Source organism: Balaenoptera borealis, assembly GCF_965194805.1.
Source record: "Balaenoptera borealis genome assembly, chromosome: 5".
Taxonomy (NCBI): domain Eukaryota; kingdom Metazoa; phylum Chordata; class Mammalia; order Artiodactyla; family Balaenopteridae; genus Balaenoptera; species Balaenoptera borealis.
The window spans coordinates 84,597,719-84,622,506 of record NC_138862.1 but is presented as its reverse complement, the minus strand read 5'-3'; the positions used below and the strand labels follow the sequence as shown (position 1 = coordinate 84,622,506).

Below are 24,788 nucleotides of genomic sequence, written 5' to 3'. Positions count from 1 at the left end.
AGGAAAGTGGTCAAGAGAAAAGCAGAACCAGCTTTATGACAAGGGAAACCAACATGTATTTAGTACTGTTTACATACGTTAACTTTCTTTAATCTTCACAAACCTGTGGACTAGGTTCTGATATGCCCATTTTACAGATGCTAGGACTGAGATTCAGATGAATTAATTAACTTGCTCTTGGTCATACTGTTGGCAAATGGCACAGTCGGGATTTCTTTTTTTTAAGCCAGTGCTCTTACAGAGGATTTGAGGATTGTGGTAGAAAGTGGTAATTGCCTCCCTATATCAATTGCCCTCTTCTTCCTTAGCAGAATCCCAGTTTTCATCTGAGCACAGTGGCACCTGGAATAAAAGACTATATTCCCCAACCTTTCTTACAGCCAGTTGTGGCCATGTGCCTAAATTCTAGACAATGAGATATATATAAAGATGCTACATGGTACTTTGGGAAGTTTTGTTTTTTTTTTTTTATTGTAGTATAGTTGATTCACAATGTTGTGGGATTTTGGGGGTTTTTTTTAAGATTTAATTTTATTTATTTTTGGCTGCGTTGGGTCTTCGTTGCTGCGCGTGGGCTTTCTCTAGGTGTGGCGAGCAGGGGCTACTCTTCATTGCGGTGCATGGGCTTCTCACTGCGGTGGCTTCTCTTGTTGCGGAGCACGGGCTCTAGGCACATGGGCTTCAGTAGTTGTGGCTCGCGGGCTCTAGAGCACAGGCTCAGTAGTTGTGACACAAGGGCTTAGTTGCTCCGCGGCATGTGGGATCTTCCCGGACCAGAGATTGAACCTGTGTCCCCTGCATTGGTAGGTGGACTCTCAACCACTGTGCCACCAGGGAAGTCCCTACAATGTTGTGTTAGTTTCTGCTGTACAGCAAAGTGATTCAGTTATATGTATATATTCTTTTTAAATATTATTTTCCATTATGGTTTATCACAGGATATTGAATATAGGTCCCTGTGCTATACAGTAGGACCTTGTTGTTTATCCATTCTTTTTTTTTTTTTTAAATAGCTCGTATTTTGTAGGGTGGTAGGGATTTAATGCATTTACTATTTGAAGTGCTTCACATAAATGAGGGTAATTATTTTTTTATAAATGTATTTATTTTTATTTATTTATTTTTGGCTGCACTGGGTCTTCGTTGCAGTGCACGGACTTCTCATTGCAGTGGCTTCTCTTGCTGTGGAGCATGGGCTCTAGGCACGCGGGCTTCAGTAGTTGTGGCTCGTGGGCTCTAGAGCGCAGGCTCAGTAGTTGTGGTGCATGGGCTTAGTTGCTCCGCGGCACATGGGATCTTCCGGACCAGGGCTCGAACCCATGTCCCCTGCATTGGCAGGCGGATTCTTAACCACTGTGCCACCAGGGAAGCCCTATCCGTTCTATATATAATGTTTGCATTTGCTAACCCCAAACTCCCACTCCAACCCTCCCCCACTCCCCCTCCCCCTTGATGACCACAAGTTTGTTCTCTATATCTGTGAGTCTGTTCCTGTTTTGTAGATAAGTTCATTTGTGTCATATTTTAGATTCCACATATAAGTGATACCATATGGTATTTGTCTTTCTCTTTCTGACTTACTTCACTTAGTATGATAATCTCTAGTTCCATCCATGTTGCTGCAAATGACATTATTTCATTCTTTTTTATGGCTGAGTAGTATTCCATTGTATGTACATACCACATCTTTATCCATTCATCTGTCAATGGGTATTTAGGTTTTTTCCATGTCTTGGCTATTGTGAATAGTTCTGCTATGAACATAGGGGTGTGGGAAGTATTAATAACTATCTCTCCTGTGTGTGGTCAGCCTGCCTCATTGGCCCCCCCTTCTGAGTTCCTGGTTCTAAGTTCTCAGGCCACTCCCAACAGGACCAGACTTCAAATGTGAACTCCATCATAACTGAAATTAAAATTTTACCCTTCCCAAGTCCCAGCTCAATTCCTACCTCCTCCTCCTCTGGGGAATGATGTTCATCTGTACCTCTGAGCTCCCCATGATGAAAAGTGAATCCCAGATGCCACATGAGCACCAAGAGCCACTATTCCTTTCTAGCTTCACTAAAACTGACCAGGGTTCACAGGTGGTCCTTTGTGCCTGGTTGTGCCTCCCTCCTGAACCTCTGTGAGATTGGAGCTCAGCTCTGAACCCCAGTAAGCTGGCCCATGGTATGCCTCACCACATCATAAACACACCTCTTGCTCTACAATTTTAGGCCCCAGAACATCCAGAGCTAGTGCTACCTGCTCTGCCCCTTCAAATCAGATCCCTTTGGCCACTGACACCTGCATGAAGCAAACTGAACTTTATCACATGCCACTCCACCACCCTCAACAAGATATTAGCAAGCTGTTATGCCTTCCAGTGAGCAGAAAGCCACTGTACATCCGAGTCAGTAAATCCCTGGACAGCGAGCCACAAGTCTGCCTCTGCTCAAAATGTTTCCTCCTTTCTTAGTGTAATCGTTCAAAATGCCATTTTGTAAAGGAAGGAGGGAGTGCAAGGGGAAGAAACCCTTTGATAATAATGAAAGATACCTAACCTCTCTTGATGTAAAATATATATAAAATTATGTCAGTTTTAAATCACAGAAGTATGCCTAAAATCTGACCATTATTTTCTACTCACTAGTCAATAGATGCGAAAATCTATTCTAATGTCAAGATTCTATTTAGATCAAGAAAGTTACTAGGAGACACAAGTTGGCAAAGGGTCTAATTTGAGAGCATTGTCTAAGTCACAGCGTGCAATGTAGTGATTAAATTTGGTTTTGATTGAGCAAATAGGCATAAAGGGACTGCTTATAAGGTAACATTAGTCTCGTTAATGTCAAGGAAGATCAAGCTCTTAAAAATGAGTTCCCAGGGATGGCTCATAAGGAAAAATAATCTAAGGAAGGGAGAAAAGTAGGAGAGCTTATTGTTAATTATTTTAAACAATTTCAAAATCCTTAATTGCATTTGAGTGTGGAAAACCCACAGGGAAATGAATCATTCTCCATCTGTAGGTCTGGAGTCAGAGGCTGACATTGTTGATCTGGAGTTTATAAGAGAAAAAGGGAAGTGACTGCATTTTGGACATGCGTAATTTCACTCAGCATAATGTTGCTCTGAAACCCATCTTCCAGGACTCTGTAAAAGACAGAAAGAAAAATGGAATTGCCTAGGAAAACATGAGTTCCTCCCAGGTATTAAGGTAGCTTCCTTATTAACTATAGAACTAAGTACGGAAGGTCAATCAACAAGAAAAAAAAAAATAGGATCAGGATTCCTTTTGTGTTGATATAATGTGGAGCTTGCCTTAAGTGAAGGTCTGAAAGGAAAATCAGTCTGTGATGACCTACCACAATACATTTTTTAACTATTAAAACTATTATTCTGCACTCCCATTTACCATTGCAACAAAAAGAATAAAATACCTAGGAATAAACCTACCTAAGGAGACAAAAGACCTGTATGCAGAAAACTATAAGACACTGATGAAAGAAATTAAAGATGATACAAACAGATGGAGAGATATACAATGTTCTTGGACTGGAAGAATCAATGTTGTGAAAATGACTATACTACCCAAAGCAATCTACAGATTCAATGCAATCCCTATCAAACTACCAATGGCATTTTTCACAGAACTAGAACCAAAAATTTCACAATTTGTATGGAAATACAAAAGACCCCGAATAGCCAAAGCAATCTTGAGAAAGAAAAACGGAGCTGGAGGAATCAGACTCCCTGACTTCAGATTATACTACAAAGCTACAGTAATCAAGACAGTATGGTACTGGCACAAAAACAGAAATATAGATCAATGGAACAGGATAGAAAGCCTGGAGATAAACCCATGCAAATATGGTCACCTTATCTTTCATAAAGGAGGCAAGAGTATACAATGGAGAAAAGACAGCCTCTTCAATAAGTGGTGCTGGGAAAACTGGACAGCTACATGTAAAAGAATGAAATTAGAACACTCCCTAACACCATACACAAAAATAAACTCAAAATGGATTAGAGACCTAAATGTAAGACCGGACACTATAAAACTCTTAGAGGGAAACATAGGAAGAACACTCTTTGACATAAATCACAGCAAGATCCTTTTTGACCCATCTCCTAGAGAAATGGAAATAAAACAAAAATAAACAAATGGGACCTAATGAAGCTTAAAAGCTTTTGCACAGCAAAGGAAACCATAAACAAGACGAAAAGACAACCCTCAGAATGGGAGAAAATATTTGCAAATGAAGCAAGTGACAAAGGATTAACCTCCAAAATTTACAAGAGCTCATGCAACTCAATATCAAAAAAACAAACAACCGAATCAAAAAATGGGCAGAAGACCTAATTAGACATTTCTCCAAAGAAGATATACAGATTGCCAACAAACACATGAAAGAATGTTCAACATCACTAATCATTAGAGAAATGCAAATCAAAACTACAGTGAGGTATCACCTCACACCAGTCAAAATGGCCATCATCAAAAAATCTACAAACAATAAATGCTGGAGAGGGTGTGGAGAAAAGGGAACCCTCTTGCACTGTTGGTGGGAATGTAAATTGATACAGCCACTATGGAGAACAGTATGGAAGTTCCTTCAAAAACTACAAGTAGAACTACCATACGACCCAGCAGTCCCACTACTGGGCATATACCCTGTGAAAACCATAATTCAAAAAGAGTCATGTACCACAATGTTCATTGCAGCACTATTTACAATAGCCAGGACATTGAAGCAACCTAAGTGTCCATCGACAGATGAATGGATGAAGAAGATGTGGCACATATATACAATGGAATATTAGTCAGCCATAAAAAGAAAGGAAATTGAGTTATTTGTAGTGAGGTGGATGGACCTAGAGTCTGTCATACAAAGTGAAGTAAGTCAGAAAGAGGAAAACAAACACTGTATGCTAACACATATATATGGAATCTAAAAAAAAAATGGTCCTGATGAACCTAGGGGCAGGACGGGAATAAAGACACAGATGTAGAGAATGGACTTGAGGACATGGGGAGGGGGAAGGGTAAGCTGGGACGAAGTGAGAGAGTAACACTGACATATATACACTACCAAATGTAAAATAGATGGCTAGTGGGAAGCAGCTGCATAGCACATGGAGATCAGCTCAGTGCTTTGCGACCACTTAGAGGGGTGGGATAAGGAGGGTGGGAAGGAGACACGAGGGCGGAGATATGGGGATATACGTATGCATATAGCTATTTCACTTTGTTATACAGCAGAAACTAACACCACATTGTAAAGCAATTATACTCCAATAAAGATGTAAAAAAAAAAAAAAAAACTATTATTCTGGATGTCTTCCTGACTCTCCTGGAGATTAGACACTACTTTTTTGTACCCATTGCAGTTGGGACATGCCTCCAATACAGCAGGTATCATGATATTGTAATGGCTTTAGCTTATCTGGCTGAAACTAAGATTGTCAGCTACTTAGAGTCAGGGACTATTTTTTCTGTGGTTTTTCAGTGCCTAGCATGGGGCCTGCCAATATGTATTGAATTCATTAATAATTTTATTCCATAAAGTAGTAGTATAATACCAATATAAGGTCAACATTTCTATCAGTAGAATGATTTAGAAATAGATTTAGTGATGACAACTAAAACTTGTTTCCTTTGGTCTTTTCTCTAAGATGGGATCAAATATAGCAGGTAGGATCATCTGTTTATGACTTTTAGAAGCACATTTTTTCAGGAATATGATTCATGGGAAAGAAAGGCCACTTTCATATAAAATTACTGTGTCAGTGTGCAAAATTTAGTGGTAATTTAAACACTGCTTCTTTGAAATACATTTGCATTAGTGAGGCTTCTCCAGAGAAACAGAACTAAATATATACATAGAGAGAAAGAAAGAGATTTATTATAAGGAATTGGCTCATGTGATTATGGATACGGGCAAGTCCAAATCTACAGTGTGGGCCTACAGGCAGAGACCCAGGAGAGCTGACTGTGCAGATAAAATCCAAAGGCAGTCTGCTGGAGAACTACCTCTGATCTGGAGGAAGGTCAGTCTTTTTGCTCCATTCAGGCCTTCAACTGGTTGGATGAGGCCCACTCACATTATGGAGGGCAATCCAATTACCAATTAAAATGTTAATCTCATCCAAAAACACCTTTTCAAAAACACCCAGAACAATATTTGACCAGATATCTGGTCATCCTATGACCCAATCAAGTTAATACATAAAATTAACCATCATACCATTCATGTGGCAGATGTCAGTGTCTATATAGGCCTGTTCACTGTATATCTCTCTGCACAATGAAGGTTTGGAGTAAATCTCAATTGAGTAGACTACAGCTAGTTTTGTGTGACTGTGCTTGGTGTGGGCTTTTGCTTCACAGGAACCTGGGTTCCAGGCCCTTCTACTACCCATATGATACTGAGCAAGTTATATAAAGTTTGCACATTTCAGTTTTTTTATTGTATTTTAGGAATAATAATAATATCTACTTCATGCAGTCATTGTGAGGGTTAAAATTAAATGCATGTAAAGCACTTAGCTAGTACTGGGCACACAGTAAGAAGTCAATAAATGTTAATGATTGTTATAATCATTTCCACATGATTTTCTCCCCATTTAGCTGGTCAATTTCTCAAGACAGAGAATTTATTTTTAACCTGTCTCAATCACCCTCTATTCATAATCCATCATGTGCCTCTGATAAGTACTTATGGGTTTAATTGGTCTCAGATTCTATGACTTTCCTTTTACGATGAGAATGCCAGGGGCAAGAATACATTTTAATAGCAGAATTTGGGGACTTCTCTGGTGGTCCAGTGGTTAAGAATCCATCTTGCAATGCAGGGGACGCCAGTTCGATCCCTGGTCAGGGGAACTAAGATCCCACATGCCATGGCGCAACTAAGCCCGCGTGCCACAACTAGAGAGCCTGCATGCCACAACTACAGAGCCCATGTGCCACAACTAGAGAGAAGCCTGCACACCACAATGAAAGATCCCGCGTGCTGCAACTAAGACCCAACGCAGCCTAAAAAAAAACCTTAATAGCAGAATTTCTGTTTGTGTTTTTTTAAAGAACAAATGTGGCAAATAGTTCCTATGGTATTGAAGTAGTGGGAGAAGCTAGACAAAATCCGTGAAGCAGAAATAAGCTCTAAATAGGCTCTGGTGAAAAAAGATAAGTTCCTTCAAAGGAATAAATAAATTTGTAAATGGAAAGGTCTGGAGCACATGTGCAACATTCTGCGGGCTTCAGTTGCATAACAAAATTGATGTGAATTCTATTTGAAGAAACTCCAGATTGTTCTGAAGCAAATTCAAGATATCATTCATTCTATATATATTTCAATATTGCATCATTTTTTTAAGGACTTCCATTTTTAAGAAGCTACAGTACTATCATTCTCTCCAAAGTCAGGAAAAATTCCTTAATACTACTAATACCCAGTGTTCACATTTTCCTTATTGTAATTGTAAAAACTTTTTCTTAAAACAGTTTGTTCAAATCTAGATACCAACAAGGTCCATATGTTGTTATTGATTGATATATATTTTGAGGGCTTTTTTCTTTAATCTATAAGTTTCCCCTGGATCTCTCTCTTTTTAAAAAACTTGCAATTTTATTGTTGAAGGAAAAGGTCATAGTCCTGCAGAAGTCCTCACTGTCTAGATTTTGCTGATTGAATATCCATAGACTCATTAAACATATTCTTCCAGCAGTGTATCTGAGACTTGATCATATTTAGTTTTTTTGTTTTTTGTTTTTTGGGGGAGGACAAAACCACCTCATAGATGTTTATAAACTTCCATTAAAAGGTACATGTCTGGTTGTCTTCTTGGGATGCAAGTAGCCTTTGTTGAGCAATACCTATATAGTGATACTCTATGATTTCTTCCTAATTTATTGGCTATAATAGTATAAAAGAGAAACTTCCCTCATAACTATTAGGTTATTCTGAGGTACAGGTCATAATAGTATCCTTGACTATTGCAATTGTGCTTTCATTAAGATTTTAGTAATTAAATTTTATGTTTGACATTATATTGCAGAATCAATCATTTCTCACCACTGTCAGCTGCTGGATTGTGTCAGTAGTCTCTGTACTACACATTTATATCATAAAATAGATGCTTATTTTTCAGTTACGATTGATGAAGGAATGTCGTACCTAGTTTGCAAAAATGATCAACCAAAATTTTAATTTATACCCCAATGTTGATTTTTTACTCTGTACCAATGTCTTATTATTATGGATAAAGAGGTAATGAATGTATTCATGTACATACCTTTTTATTTTTTTTGAATTATTTGTGATAAATTCCTCATGGAACAAAGGACTCGATTATATTTACGTCTATTGTTCTTTGTTGCCATATTCCTTTCCAAAAGGATAGTATTAATTTACAGTGCCATCAAGAATGAGTACATAATTTCACTTCAACACTGACAATTGTTATAATAAAAAGATATACTTCTTTGCTATTTCAGTAAATGTAAAATGTTATTTTAAAGTTGCTTTCACTTGCATTCTTTGGATTACTATCAAGGATGAACATTTTTTTGCCCATGAATTTGTATACTAACTATGTTCCTTGGGTAGAAGAGAGATTTTTCTTGAACTATTAAAAGGCATGTCTGGACAACATAACTACATAATGGGAGCACAGAATTTCAGAATCTGGTGAAGTCTCAGTTTTCATAAATTGGCTTACTAGGAGTGGATATAAATATTTCTGGTTTTAATTTCCTTTTCTGTGATGGGAGCAGAGGGTACTGTCTTAGGAAGGAAGATTCCCAGAGGGTTTGAATATATGATAACATTTCCTCCCATTTTTTTCCTGTTGGAAAACCCAGTGGATTTAACAACCAGTCCTGTGGCTATCCAGTTACAAGTCAATGTACTGACTGCTCCCCTGGGAAGGTGACTTTCCAAGCCAAACAGTGGCTCTGGCCTAATCCACAGAAGCAAGCAAGAAGAGGCGGCAGCTCAGGAGAAAGCATTTACAGAGTAGCTACCTAGACCTGGCTGTAGGCTAGACCAGGTGTACTAGTCAGGGTTCTCAGTGTCAAGCAACCAAATTGACTTGAGCTGATTTAAAACTGACAAGGATTTTTGCTTATCCATTTTGAACAGTGTGCTGGCCTTGGCAATTTTCTTAACCCATAGAGACACAGACACAGTGAGAGAATGCCCAGTTGACAATGATTTTATATCTCCCATGGATTTTACTTCTAGGAAATTTTTTTAAATGTTTTTAACTGATTTTACTTCTACTTAATCTCCAAACAGTAGAATACACAATGACTTCTAGGAAATTTAATCAATTGTTTTCCTTAGTATACAATAGAGTTTTCTTTCTTTAATCGGCACCTTAGTGTCCAATTAAATAGTAAGCCTGCTAATTAAAAAGGTAATCATAACATGGAATTAGCTTTCAAAAACTAGTGAACTTATCAAAAGATTAGGCATTAGGAAACCCTAATTTTAAACCTAGCTTGTTAATGATGCACTCTCCATGCTATTTCTTCCATTTCTGAAACTAACGTAGAACTGGAAATGAAGTCAAAATAATTAATAGCTAAAAGTTTAGTAATCACTCACAAGTAGTAGTACATGCCATAAGGAGATACTCTTGAAGAATGAGAAATAAGATTGCCCTCTGGGTTTTAAAACAAAGATCAATACTGAGATGCACCTTAAAGAAACAAAATAGCCTGCTACCTAATTAATAGAGTAAATGGTAGTGAGACTTGGTCTGCCCCAAGAATATAGGAAAATGAGATTCACAGTGTAAACATTGACAGAGTCCAGTCAATTTGTGTCTTGAGGAAAGAAAACCCAGCCAGCTTCTACTTAGTATCTGGTCTGCCTGGTAGGTATTTTCTTAGAGCAGAAATGCATGCATAAAGCCATTAAATATGTCTCTCATAAATACCTCCTCTTCTAAGCCTATCTCCTCAAGGTATCTTCTGATTGTTTGGTTTCTTATGGGGTTTCCATTCAGAGAATGAGAGGAAGAAAAATTAAACAATGGACTCCCCAATCCCTGAAGGTTTTACTTCTCATTGTAAATTAATAAAGTACCTTTCTGATCTCATATACCAGTCTTTTGGGAGGTTTGCTAAATTGAACATCCCCAGTCTGATCAACTTCAAAATACTGATGAAATGTTTTCTAATCCAGAACATTTGGAGAAGACTCTACGGAACAGTTAAATTCTCCAAGTCTTCCCCAGGTAATCTCCTCTGCATTTATAAGTGTCAAACAAACCTTTTCTATTCTAAATTGTCTACACCCTTACTAGTGAGCACAGCGCACTCCAGGTCAGTTACAGAATGTAAACAGAATGGTGGTGCACAGGGATGACATCCAGAAGTTAACTTCCTTTTCTGTCTTCAGGTGAAACAGGCCTCACTTGCCCCACCTCCCTTGATCTGTGTGGTAGCAAATACAGCTCCTAGCACATAGTAGGCCCTCAGTTAATATATGTTGAAATGATGGCTGCTCTTGTGCATGTTTGATGGTCTCTCACAAAGGATAAGGAGGCAACTTGCCATTCTGGGAGTATTTTCGTGACTATGTATGGCTGGACGATTTAGTCTAAGAGTGTGGCCCTAAAGACAGCAGAACTTCCCACAATTTGGGTGACTTCTTTTTTTTTTTTTAATAGATACTTCTCAGGTTCCCAGGGGAAAAAAACAATGCAAAGAAATGAGGATCATACAATCACCACCAGCTCTGGGCCTCTCTGGGGTACTTGCTAGTGATTCAGTCCTCCCCTTCCAAGTCCCTTCTGCCTTCCATCGGGGTCCCAGGGGATTCCCACCCCACTCGCTCCAGTCCTCAGCAACCACAGTAGCTCCTAATTTGGCTGCTCCTCACCGATTCTGATTTCCCTGCGTAGAATGGTGAGGAATAGCTCCAGCTTCAGGTGTGTTCCTACAACTCTCTGAGCTCAGATCCTGCCTGCAGCCACCGTGAACCTGTGAAAAGGTGACCATGGGGCAGGCTGCATCCCTTCCTAAATGCTAATGTAAGTCCCAGGATTAACTATCACCAGAGAGCTGTGTGGCCACACACAGCCTTAGGGCCACAGGTGTTGCTCAGAGCCCAGGAGAGAGAACAGGCAGGTATCTCATCCCTGCTGCTGCTTTGGGATGAGGTTGCTTAGTGCTGCTGCAGGCTGACACCGCCACTGGTCCCACGGGGTTCAGATAGAGCCAGAAGTCCCACTGCAAACTTGAATGGACCAGGAAGAGATAGGCACAGGCTGTTGTCCCACAAAAAGAGCCAGACTAGGACCTCAGCTGAGAAAATTTCCTGGCCCTGACCCGGATGCCACACATATATATCTTCCAAAGGTCTTCCTAATGCTACATGTGGATAAAATGTACTGCTTCTCTCACCACATCCAGGGAATTTCTGCTTTTCCCCTAATCAAATTTTCCTGCTTTGGCACAGGGGTGAGGGATATCCAGTCCTGGGAGGCCTACTGCATTTTGTTAAATAAAAGTGAACTTTGTAGTTGGCAGATTTGTTGATTCACATGTGGGTGCTAAGCAACGGCCTTTAAAAGATACATAGCACTGTAATAATAGCATTTGCATTTCCTTTACTATTAAGGATGGTGTTGGGTAATGACCTAGACATTTAGGTATGCTAAATTGGAGGCTAGCTTTTTATCAGAAATGGAGAGAAAGACATAATAGATGAGACACATAAGTAGAGAAGCAAAATATAATGCCAAGAGTTTTCAACATTTGGTATTTGGATTTGGGGCATTAAAATTATATAAAAGTAAACATAGTTTAAAAGTATATAAAATGTTACTTTGGTAACTTAAAATTCTTGGTTGGGCTGAATACCAAAGTGTGTGAATTAAATTGGATGCAGTGGATTAAAAAATCAGTCAGGGCCAAGCAAATAGTGTATGATCACTGTTTTTCTAGCTACTAAATGATTACTGTACTCATGTTGTAAGACTGTGGGAAATAACATGAAAACTAGTGAACGATTTTAAGAAAAACAAAGAATAACTCCAAAAAAAATTTTTATAATCTGGGAATACACCTAGTTTGTCAAATAGTGCAAAAGAAAATTAAATTTATAAATATAATTGTATCTGACAAATTCCTGACTGTAAATCCAGAGAAGGCACAATATAAAGGAAGTGATAAAATAATCAAATCAATTCTAGCATCCTTGAAGCAACCTGAATATTGATTAACTGTTATTGATAATTTAAAATCCAATGGTATATTTTTTCATATCTGGGAGTTTATATTAAAGATAAATCATATTTTTGGCTAAATTAGCAAGGAGGTAATGATCTTTCCTTAATGAAATACATCAGCTCACATCTTGAGTCTTCTGAAAGCTTTCTTAGACTACACAATTTAACATTTCCTCAGACTGTGGTTATACAAAATGAAATAGCTATCTTAAAATCATCTGCTTATTTGTCCTGAAGTAGACATTCAAAACAGGATAATTTAATGGATTTGAGGTTTGTGGGTTTTGAGCCTCAACTGTGTCTTGGCACTCAACATTAAATCAGTTAATTACCAAACTGCCATCTCATTTTACAATGACCTTAAAGTCTCCAGTGAACAGTTAGTGCTCTAGTGGTTTGGAATGTAGGTGAGATGAAGTGAAATTCTATTGAACTTCCCTACATGTAAAATCATCATTATTTTCCTCTTAGCTTTATTTCAGGTACAATAGTAAAAGTCAGCAGATTATTTTTTTTACTCCGTAAGGTAGCAATCCTCACCATTGCTATGAGGGAAGTGTGTCCAAGGGCGTCAACCACCTAAGGAAGCCCAGGGCCAGAACTAAGGGTCTTACTTTCAGTTTTGATTCAATTTTTCCCCCACATTTTGATGGTAAGCTCAAAGCTAATTTGCATTACTGATAAATCAATATTATACCATGAGTTCTGTTATAGCCTTAAAGGGATTTTTCCACTCAAGTAATCCTGAGAGAACAAAGGTTGCTATCACATAAAATTCTTTTAAAACAGAAAACTGTTTAAAACTGTACTCACAGTAATCAGATTGTACACCATTATTAAATATACAGTGTGATACATAATTTTCTAGCTTCTGTTGATTCACTGGCTTTCAAAGACCTCACTCTATCTGAATGATGAAATAAAGGTAATTGCTTGCAGAGAAGGAAGCTGAAACTAATTGGGGATACAGAGAAGAAAGATAGGTGAGAGCAAGATGTTGAAGATCTTCTCTTATCCACAGAGATGATATTGTTGGAGAAAGAAATATATACAAAGAAGTAACAGACTTTGAGCCGCTCGGCATTGTATATTCACAAAAGATGTCTTTTACTCCACAATTATTCTCTCTGAGCACCATATTAAGGAGATGTCCCCATTTATTAATAATTAAATTTGTTATAAGAAAACTTCTCTATTAGTTACAAGAATGTACAGTGTTAAATAGTGTGATGATTGCATCACAGTTAAACTGCATCTTTCTGTAAGTAGCCACGTTTAATCTAATTAAGCATATTTAGAAATTCGAGACAGGTGAATAAAGAGGAATTAAAGAGCAGGCTGTATTTGCTCACTTCTGGTAATTATTATTAATTATCGATCATATTAAATAAATATAAATAGTAAAATTAATAAAGCATCGAAGTTATATTAAAACTGGTGATTAATAGCAGCAAATGCCCCACTTTGAAGAACACAAGTACTTTCTGTCATTCTCCCAGGTTGGATTCAGTGATGCATCTTCTTGGACTCTGACCCAAGGAGCAGGGAGAGGCTCAGAACTGGGATTCTGGGAAAGGGCAGACAGGGCAAGAGGAAGAAGGGAAATCCAGGAAAAAGAGACTCCCAGGTTCCAACTGGAGACAAATTCCACCTAGATGTTCTACAAAGAGCCCCTATGAGAACTATTAAGACTCTGAGACATTCATGTGTCCGTGATCCAGCCTCAAATAAGAAGAGGTTCTTTCTGGTACTGGACCAGCACACCCACCCTGAGGCTGAGGCGCATGAGAGCGTGTTTAGGGGTCAGTAATGGAGTATTTATTTCAGGTAAGATAATGGGGACAATATCAAAACTACAAATGAAGTACTGTATCAGAGTTTAAATAGCAACTCAATAAAACGCAACAGATGGAGCTAAAACCGATGGATGCAACCTAAAAACTGTCATCTCTCCCAATATACTATTTAATTAATTAACACAGGAGAAAAGTTGCATTTTCTTGTCTGGCATATCAAAACAATTCAATAAAGTAAAAACAAGATGCCATTCAGAATTCTAATGCAACCTTGTGGAGCACTCACATTCTTTAAAGCTGCCATTAATTACTGAGTTGGACTAAGGCCTATTCATAAGAATTCACGTGCAGTATTATATTATTCAAGGTTAAATTAGATTTACATCTTTCTGTAAAGATGCATTAATAAAAACAACATATAATAATACAGAGGAAAACATACACATATGTGCGTGTTTGAAAAGTTGTTTACCTTTCCTATTGTGGTTGTGAGGGGATTTTTTCCTCTTTTTTTCCACAGGACAGTGGAAAGCCACAGAGCGATGCATCTAACAGTAATCTCCCCTTTATTTACAATGATAATACTGATCTGCCATTATATGACTGAACTGAATTTCTGGTCATGCCGGTGAATTCACTGAGTTACCTGTTCTCTCCTGTCCTATTTTGGGGCTGGAAATGCAAGCTATGGTCATGGGATAAAGTCTTCTTCTGTGTAAAGCTAACAACCATCTCTGAAGGTTGAGCCTATGACTTTACAGTCATCAATAACTGGATAAAAATCGAATGAGCTAAGTAATAAAACATGTACCCATCACCTCCCCATCTCCTCCCCTCCTGGCACATAGATACACACATACATGCATAAATACACATACACACTGACAAACCTTATCAGCCCTGCCTTGTGTAGATGAGGTGCAGTCTCCTTTTCTGCAGACAGGATGTTTCTTCATGCAAGGTCACTGAGTATGTATATGATGATTGGCAAGAAGCATTGCTCCATCTAAAAAAGTTACCACGTCCCAGTTGAAACTTTGAGGATCTGGTCACTGAACAAGCAGGTCTGAAGTTGGAGGTGACAGAACTAAGAAATTTTTAAATTTTATCTTCGTATAGACCTTCTTTACTCTATGTACCAGTAATTTCTGAATACTTTCACATATAATACTTTTACTATATTTAAGATGACAGACATAAAATTGTGTTACTTTAATAACTTCATTCTAAGACGGTGCCCAGGCCTTAAACTATGAACTCCTTGAGTGCAAGGTGTGTGGGAATGTTAGCCCAGGCACCTAGCACAATGACTAGCATTTGCTTAATGTTCAAAAAACATTTGTTAAATAACTGAATGGTGGCAGAAGAGGTGAGGGTGGAGGGAAAGAGGTAGAATGTAGCATCTGGGCCAGAATAGGAAAGTCCTTAGTAAGATTTTATGAATGGGTCTTATAAAACTATCAACGATATATTGACTGTAATGACAGATTTATGATGTATTTGACTAGGAATTATCTAGAGGAAATGAATTTACCAGAATAGTAACATTAAATAGTCTATAAAGTCTTTCAGGAAATCAATACTGTAGAAGACAACACCTCTTATTTCATTTGTCTTTCTCACCTAGTAAGTCATCATCTTCTTTTATCCCTTTTTGACTCATAAAAGTTCAATTTACCACTCTAGAAGATTCTCTGATTTCTTCATTAGTCACTTAAAAGTTGTTTACATTTTACAAAATAGTGGGTCAAACAAACAAATATTTGAGCTCTTGAACTTCACAAACTGAGAACCTGACCTACAGAAGAATACAGTGTCATAGGGAAGACAGACATTAAAGAGATTTCTGCAAGCAATTACATGACTACCAGTGTGCAAGGTACTTGGAGAGGTATGGGACACTGGGAATGCTTAATGGGGAGAGTGCAAAATTACCTGGACGGCTGACTCAGCACTTGTTTGGGGCACCAGCAGAGGCTCAAGAAAAAAAAAAAGAGAGAGAGAGAGAGAGAATAGGGCAGCATGTATGAGAGACAGACAGAGGGGGATAATTTGAATCAGAAGAAAATCTAAAAAGAAGTTATTCAGGATATGTATACATTTTGCTGTATGTTATTTCAAAAAAAATGGTAAATGTTTCACACTTTTTTGTGTGTGTTTGAATTCATATTTAGTTGGGGGCTGGCAGCCACTGAGATCTTTTAAGTGCGTAGGATTTATAAATGTCTTAACACAGCTCTATAAGGGGACCTGACCTTCTCTGAAGGGTAACTTTTAAGCTGAGACTTAAATGATGGAAGAAGAATTGTAACAGGGAAGAGCCAAATCTTGACTACATGTTGGATCTGTTTCTTTTACTTTAACCTTTGCTTTCCGCTGCTTTTATTCACTAAAAGGATACTGTCTATACATAATGGCCTGCCTTGGGGACCCTGCCCCTCTGCCTGAATGTTAAACCAAAGTGCCTTTGTTCAGGGAAACATCCAGACCCTCTCCACCTGTGGATGGCTGCAAGAAAGAAGAAAGGAATACGTCCCCTCCCCAGGCTGGCCATTCCAGGTGATATTTGCAAAACTTATGGCCTTCTTACTTTACTTCCTCATCTCCTCCCATTCTCTGTGCTATAAAAGAAACTGGCATCCAAACTCCGATAAGATGGTTATTTTGAGACTTTAGTCTGCCATCTTCTCGGTCTGCGGGCTTTCTGAATAAAGTCGTATTCCTTGCCTCAGCACCTCGTCTCTGATTCATTGGCAGCTTGGACTCGGTAACAGAATTAGTCAAGTAAGACAGTAGAGGATATCAGAAGAGATTTCCAAACAGAGGTACGTGCTGCATGTGGAATGACCCACAAGCGGCTGAGACCACAGCCTCATTCATCTCTTTCGTCTCCTCTGTAGGGAGTCACTTCCAAAGGCTGACTCATCCAGATCTTGTCATATATGCACAACAAATGGCTGTCTTGCTGTGAGAGCCATGTCAGGATATTAACCACAGGCAAGTGGGCAATCACAGTAACATAGATACAGAGTTCATTTTGGTACAGCTTTATTTATGTAACAGAAAAATTTCTGGGGCTTCCCTGGTGGTGCATTGGTTAAGAATCTGCCTGCCAATGCAGGAGACATGGGTTTGAGCCCTGGTCCGGGAAGATCCCACATGCCACGGAGCAACTAAGCCTGTGCGCCACAACTACTGAGCCTGCGTTCTAGAGCCTGCGAGCCACAGCTACTGAGCCTGCCTGCCACAACTACTGAAGCCCATGTACCTAGAGCCCGTGCTCCACAACAAGAGAAGCCACCGCAATGAGAAGCCCACACACCGCAACGAAGAGTAGCCCCCGCTCGCTGCCAACTAGAGAAAGCCCGCGCGCAGCAACGAAGACCCAATGCAGCCCCAAAATTTCTGAACACATACTGTGTGCCAGGCCCTAGGTTACCCAACGATTTCCTACTCTGGGTTCTTGTAGGGCCACTGCCAGATGTCAGATATCTTCAGTTGAGATCTTTCTCTCACCTGACTCCTGGAGAAGTGTGGCTTCTCCTCCTGGCTGCATTCTGTTTCTGCCCCAGCATCCTATCTCCCCTGATCCCAAACCAACCCAGCCACTGTCTTCAGTCCATCCCAGAGAACGTCTTCTCAGCCTCCCTGAGCACTAAGCAGCAACAGGCTTTATACCTGTTATCCAGGATTATCCAGGATTCTGCCCCACTGCACCCTCACCTGCTCTCTGATATCCCCTTGCTGTTATTACTGTGAATCTCCCAGACACTTCCTTAGTGGAAAGCTATTACCAAAAACCCCTCAAACAAGCAGCCACTTTCTTCCTGTTTCCCATACAGAAACCTCTTTGAATTAGTATTTCTCAATATTCAACTTCCAACCCATTCTACTTCTTGCAACCTTAACAAACAGTTCTCTCTTTGACTCAGCATGTTTTCTTGCTCACATTTTTTTCCTCCTTTCACATACTGCCTAACCTGGCTTCAGCCTTTACTCGTTGTTTTGTTTCCTTCCAGTTAATCTCCTACTCATACAAGTTAACGTCTATACTCATTGTAAAGTAGTGAAAAACATATGTAATTGTGGTAGTGGTAAAGAAATCACATAATCTTCCAATTAGATTATTTGGAGCTCATCGTTATCTTAAAACTAATCTTTATGACTTATAAAATGATGGTCTTATGTTTTCCTTTATTCCTTCTATTCAGAAAAGATTGAAGATGGCTTAACAAAATACACAAAGTATAATAAGATATAAAGGAGGTGGAGTAACCTGCCAAAGGGAAACTAAAAGTAGACAAAATGAGAAGTCAGGGTAAGAGTAATTCACAAAGTATACACTGTAGAGTCTGGGCATTTGCCATAAATAAGCCTCTGAATTTTTAAAGTACCAACACAAGGACAGAAGGAAGCACATTCAATTACATAATGCTCAGAAGCTTATAAAACAAACCAGTTGCTCAAGAGAAGCAGAGTCATTTGTGGTAATGAATTTCTGCAGGCTCTCGTCAAGAGAACACAGTGTGATGCGTGAGCGGTGTTCCCAGTTGCACCTCCACAGCAAAAGCAGTCGCGGGGTTCCTGAGGCTGCTTCTCCTACCGTCTCTAGACTTATGCAGTTCATATGATCCTAAACTGCAGTTCAGTAAAAGTAACCGCAGCAGGAGCCAAAACAAGACTATCTAAAGACAGATTCCTGATCATTTTTCTTTAATCTAAAAATAAAATTGGCATCACCAGAAGAGAGTACATAGCCCTCAGGAAATCCTCCATTAACATTTCTTCTCCCAATTGAGAATTTCTGATAAATCTGCAAATCAAAAAGGCGTGTTGGCAAGTTAGGGCATATTTACTTCCATTAGGACTCAGCAGAATTGGGGATGGAGTTAACGTGGTTTCATAAAAGTTAAGGAAACAGATGGGAGCTAAGGAAATATTTGTGGGCTAAGTCAACACTTTCCTCAGAAAAGAATTTTGGATCTATTCTAATACAGATAAAAGGGCAAATGCCAAGATTTTGCCATTGAGCACAACTGTGATGGTTTAGCCTAGAAAAATCTATGAAGTAGCTGTTAACAAACTCCTCCCTATGCAGTCTTTCCCATTTTTTTTGTTGTGGTAAAATACACATATAAAATTTATCATCTTAACCATTTTTAAGTGTACAGTTCAGAACATATGTATGCTTTACATACTTTGACTTTTTCAAGAAAGAGATCATTTTTATGGATCCTAACTCTCACAGTGGCTTTGAGTTTCGGTTCTGTATAAGCATAAATAGCCAGAAATTAAAATTGTGTTCATATAACTTAGTCCACAACTGACATCTGTTTGAGAAATTTTCAAGAAAAGTTGCAAATATGTAATATGAGATTGTTCCTGATGAATTTCTTTACGAGGTGATAAAATACATAATCCTGGTCAGCACTGGAAAAAGCTTGCCTGAAGTCTGTTTTTTCTTTGCCTAAAGTCTGGTCTGGAAATTCTGGAATGATAGTTAACCAGGAGGAAACTGCTTTTTAAGCATAATAATTTACAATATACTAGATTTATGATTTTGAGAAAGTAGAAAGCTGCCCTTTTAAAAATGAGAGCAGATTCTAGGACCCACCTGATGGCTCCATCAATGTAGAAATAATTAAGGCAACAGATTGGCAAGGCTTACTGTCCTCCAACCAGACTGAACCTTGAAGAGTTCTGAGAGGCACACAACAGAGAGTGTCCTGAGTCTAAAGGATGGTGACCAGTGGTCTTACTGCATAGCTTAGGATCTACTGAAATCATTCAGTATACTTTGCTTTATATCACTTTGATATTCCGGAACTAAATATTTTTTCCCTAACTACTCAGTTATTGGAATTAATTTATTAATTCATTTAACAAACATCTGTTGAGTACCTTTTAGACACTATGGGTTCCAAAACGAATGAGCCAGGAATCGTGACCTTAACAAGCTCACAGTCTGTGCTTCCTATTGATGGTCCAGGATGTGCTGATCAAGAAAAATATCCCTCTTTGTCTTTGTTATACCTAAGAATCTCTACTACAGCAAACCAGGCAATTTTTTACCCCCTGGGAACAAACACATCTCACAGGTATATTTAGCACAGAATTATAGCAACAAGTTTACTCAAGAGAAAGAACCATACTTACCATTAAATCAGTGGCTGTTGTGTGATGCTGTGATTCTCTTGGAAGGTCTGTCACTTCACTTGAAATGGCTTAAGTTTCAGGTTTCCTTGTCTGTCGCCAGAGCACAGCTTCCTACAACGTGCTTTACTTCTGGCTCTTTGCCAGTCCAGCACTTTTGAACTGGATGGCTCACTCTAGCAATAATTTCCTATCTGACCTTTCTTCTCTCTTCACCCTATGGACTAACACTCTGATTTCAACCTGTCATTTCATTGTTCAGAAAATTCCAGTGATTGCCCAATTTCCAGTAAACTCCCGTGACTAACCAGAAACTCTCCTAATACTACGCCTCCCCTTATTCACCCAACCCCACCTCTTATTACTCCAAATTAGTTGTACCTCAAACATCTTTAGCTTTCCGCACTTCTTCCTGCTGGAAAGCCTTTCCCTCCCACCTTCATCCTCCCATTTCAAGTTCAGCTCAAATTCAGCTCCTTTCTTCTGAACGCTCCTCAACTGCTATTGCCCACATCAGTTTTCTGAAATTAATGACTATTATTGGTAGAGTTGAGAACTTAATCTCATACTGCCTTGGACTGTTATTTAACTGATTCCTCTCTGCAACTTCTCTTTCCAACAAGATTGTAAACTCTCCCCAGAGAGAAGGGCTCACCTTAAAAGTTGCACTTGTGTCTCCTCCTAATTTTAGGCAGTTGTTATGCATACTTTTGGTGTTCAATACATTGAAGAAATAGCTGTGGAATGAATGAACTACCATTGACTACAAATATATTTTCTTTCTTTCCTTTACAGCTGGTGCTTGCCTTAAGTCCTGTATATTCTGATTTCAATGTTTTCAAACCTTTCCAACCACAACCAATAGGAAGACATTCTTTTTATATTGTGATCTGATGTGTGTGTGCGCGCGCACGCACACACACACACACACACACACACACACCTGAAACAAGTTTCACAAAACAATACATATTATTTACACTAAGCAATATATTCTGATGTTTTATATTCTGTTTTTTAAAGATACTGATGATGACAGCTCATGACACACTAAATTGATTTAATCACCACTAAAGAGTTATAATCTACAGTGTAAAAATACTCTATTTTATGCTTCTTAGGTTAATATGAGGTGTAGAATATTGCTCCTGAAAAATGCTTAGACCAAAACACTGACATGAGTACTCATTCTGTTACTGACAGTTTGAGCTACAATTACTATCTTTACACAGCTATCTTGAGATAACGTCTTACCATATTCCACCATGGCGTTTAGAATCAACTCCTCCCACTTCCACCTTTTGAAAATTGGGACACAGTTAAATAACAACGCACAAAATGTCCTCTAGATTCCTATTTCTTATCTTGTCTTGACAAACTTTAGTGGCATATAAATAAAAATTTGCTGGCCTAATTTTAATCAGACCACTTGCAAATGAATAAAAATAGGTATGTTCATATTTTTCTTTACAATAGCTTAAGAGCATGAGCTTTTGTTGCCTGACCATCCAGAATTTGAATCCCAGCTCTGCCAAGTTACTTAACCTGCACCTCCATGTCTGCATCCACACAATGGGAATAATATTGTATCAACTTCAGTAGTATCAACTTCAAAGGCCTGATGGGGTTAAATTAGACCATGCAAGTAAAGTTTATTACAGGGCCTGGGACACACAAGTGCTCCATGAATGGTAGTAATGTTTTATCACTATTACAGATAAGTAAATGTATCTCAAACTTCCTTTTAGGGTCATAAAGCAAGGTTCAGTTAGAAGAACAAAAGTGAGATTACTTTTTCTCTTTAAATATCTAGCTAATTTTTATAGTTGGATTTATATATAATGTAAAATTCCACTTCTGGTTTTACAGATCATAAATACTCCTAAGGAAAGGCTCTATTTGTGGTGCTGGATAATCATTATATAATAAAGAATGTCTACTGAAACTAAAAGACTGTGTTTATAGATGCAAAAAACTTGCCTAGTTTTGCTAATCTCATTTATATTTGTTTTCGTTTAATAAAAAAAATTCTTTAACTCTTGTGTGTCGAATGGTGACGTGTGCTTTAATTCAGCAAAATACTGCACACAATACACATACATAACACTCAAGATGTATACGGGCTTGCTTTTGAATAAAGCGAGACCCGGCACTTCATTTCAGCCTTTCAAGTCAAAGTTTTAATCCAGTTGCTTTTATATTCCTTCTTACCTCTATTTTTCCACACCCTTCTCTTACCTAGGTCTTGTTACTGATGAGGTGGTTTTGATTGCAGGAGTTCGGCAGTTAACAGTAAACAACTACCTTCCCACAGAAAGTATTTTTCCCGCTAACCTGTTCAATTTAGCACTGCAAGACAGCGTATCTTGTCTATTCTCCCGGAAACGCTAGTCCGCACCGGACCAGGCCCTGGGGAGTTGCATCCCCTTTCAAAATTACTGAAGTGATCGAGATTTCCCTAGCCCCAGCTCAGTCGTTGGCTAAAGAGAGCTGCGTTAAGTGTTGAGACAAAGGCTTTGGCAATTTCACTGAACCGAAACTGGAGACCTCCGGGGATTAACTTTCAGTCACTACACTCCTGATCTTGAGTATGCGTGTCGGGCGGCTGGGGGAACCAAAGAAGACAGAAGAGAACCAGAAGCAGACCCGCATCAGGAGGTAGGAATAGAGCAGTCGGCCAGGAGCTGCAGGCTCGGTAGACAGACACACCCACGGGACTAAATCCTACGCCAGAAATGAGAGGAGGGGGCAGAGCCCAGACGCCGCGTTCGGAAGCCCGGCCCCCCTCCACGCTCGCCGCGTCCCTACCCACGCGGCTGAGCCTGAGCCCTCGGTCCGCGCAGCCAATTTCGTCACGTCCGGGGGCGGGCCGGGGCGCCGGGGGCTGGCCCGGGTGGGGCCGGGGGTGGGGTTGTGGCGGTACTGGGGGTGACAACGGTCGGTCAATAATGAAGGTGGTTGCGGCGCGGCAGCGGACTCAGCTGCGCCGGGCGGGGGCGGCGCCGGGACCGCGCCTGTAGGACCTCGGGGCCGGCGGGGCGAGATGGGGCCCCGGCGCGGGGAGTGAGGCGGGAGCGACGGCGAGCGGAACTTCAGCCGGAGGGGCTCTCCTGCTTCCCCCTCTGGCTCTTCGGCCTCCACCTGCAGCCCCTCGGCCCCCGCGTCCCGCGGGACCGGGACGGCGACGGCGGGGGCATGTGGCGCTGGGTCCGGCAGCAGCTGGTAGGTGCCTCCGCCCCTCACCTCCCGGACGCTCGCTCCCGCGCGGTCTCTCGGGCCCAGGTGGCGAGGAAGGGCCGGCGGCGCGGAGCCGCGAGGCCGGGGCGCGGGCTCCGGGCTAGGCCGCAGCGGAGGCGGGCGCGGACCCGGGAGCCGGCAGAGCCCCGCGCAGCTCCGGCACGCGTCTCGCCGCCGAGCCCGGGCCGCCGAGGTCGGTGGCGGGAGGCGGCCGCTTCCTGCCCGCGCTTCTCGGTTACTCCCTCCTCCTCGGCGCACCTGGGCGGCTGCGATCAGAAGCGAGTCCGGAGCGGGGTCGGCGTCCCTCCTGAGGAACTCGGGCGAGGGCACGGAAAGAGAGTAGGTCTTGGGGAGAGAAAAGAGGCTTGTGTTTCGTGCCTCTAACAATTTGGGACTCGTTTGAGCGAAGGGGAGGGTGAGGACTTGTCTCCAGCTCCCTCTCCTCGCTGTTTTCGCGGTTGCGTTATCAAGGAGGAGGGTCACGTACCTAGTCTAACCGCTCTCAACGAAAGAAATTTTACCCAAGGCCTGGGTGAGGGAAAGAAAGAATATTCCAACACCCCGTCTAGTTTCGAAGGTAAGTAAGATAGTTACGGAGGACTTTTCCTTCTTACCTTGTCCTCACCCTAACCCCAAGTGAAACTTTTCGAACGCGAACCTCCCTTTTTTCCGTTCTCCCGAGGCAGTTTGAACGAGACTGGTTTGGAACCAATGGTTAACTTTTCAGTTTTACTGGAACACCTGGAGAAAAAAAAGTATCTTAGAAAAGGGTGATTTAAGGCATATAAAAAGCGCCACCTTTCTCAGAATTAATTCCCAGAGAAAACTTTCTTCCCTGCTGGCAACTGCAACCCGCAAAATACACCACTAAGGCAACGTGACAGTTAGGACTGAAATTGCTCCTGGCTGAAGAAGCCTAACCTTACCTCCATGATGAGGTCTGTTCCTGTTTGCGGCTTAATTTCTAAATCGCATTAGTAATTAAATGCTGTTACAACTCGGTGTTTTCATTTACTAATTCAAAAGGCAGAGAAGCAGAAACGGTTTTTGTGGAACTGTAAAGGTTTTGTGGGACCAAAACATTGATACCTCTTTTTCCCTGCTCTGGAAGAACATTTTTTTTTGTTATGACTAAGAAGTATGCTGTTTCAGAGCCAGCCTTCTGTTAATTCATTTGGCAGTGGGCATCATTGTCAAAAAAAAAAAAAAAATCTTATAAATGAAACTAGAACTGCCTGCCACTGCCTCAGACAAATGTTAGCTCTCTATTTTTAGGTAATTGGGCATTCATATATCCCAGATATATGCCTTATTAGGAAACCAAGCTAATGATGTCATTATAATACCAAATTGTTGTAATACTTTGGCTTCGTTGCA

General features: G+C 40.3%; 1 protein-coding gene across 10 annotated transcripts in view; it reads left to right on the top strand.

The window, feature by feature from the left end:
* Positions 1 to 23,099: 23,099 nt before the first annotated feature.
* ATP11B (ATPase phospholipid transporting 11B (putative)) overlaps positions 23,100 to 24,788 on the top strand; it is a 141,171-nt gene continuing 139,482 nt past the window's right edge. For 8 of the 10 annotated variants that reach the window (XM_082393906.1, XM_082393907.1, XM_082393904.1 and 5 more), the window contains exon 1: positions 23,100 to 23,396. In XM_082393906.1, the coding sequence (XP_082250032.1) occupies positions 23,370 to 23,396 (27 nt within the window). In that variant the 5' untranslated portion in view covers positions 23,100 to 23,369. Of the gene's footprint in view, positions 23,397 to 23,419; positions 23,989 to 24,788 lie in introns of those variants that run through there. The other 2 variants (XM_082393899.1, XM_082393908.1) reach the window with 2 other exon arrangements.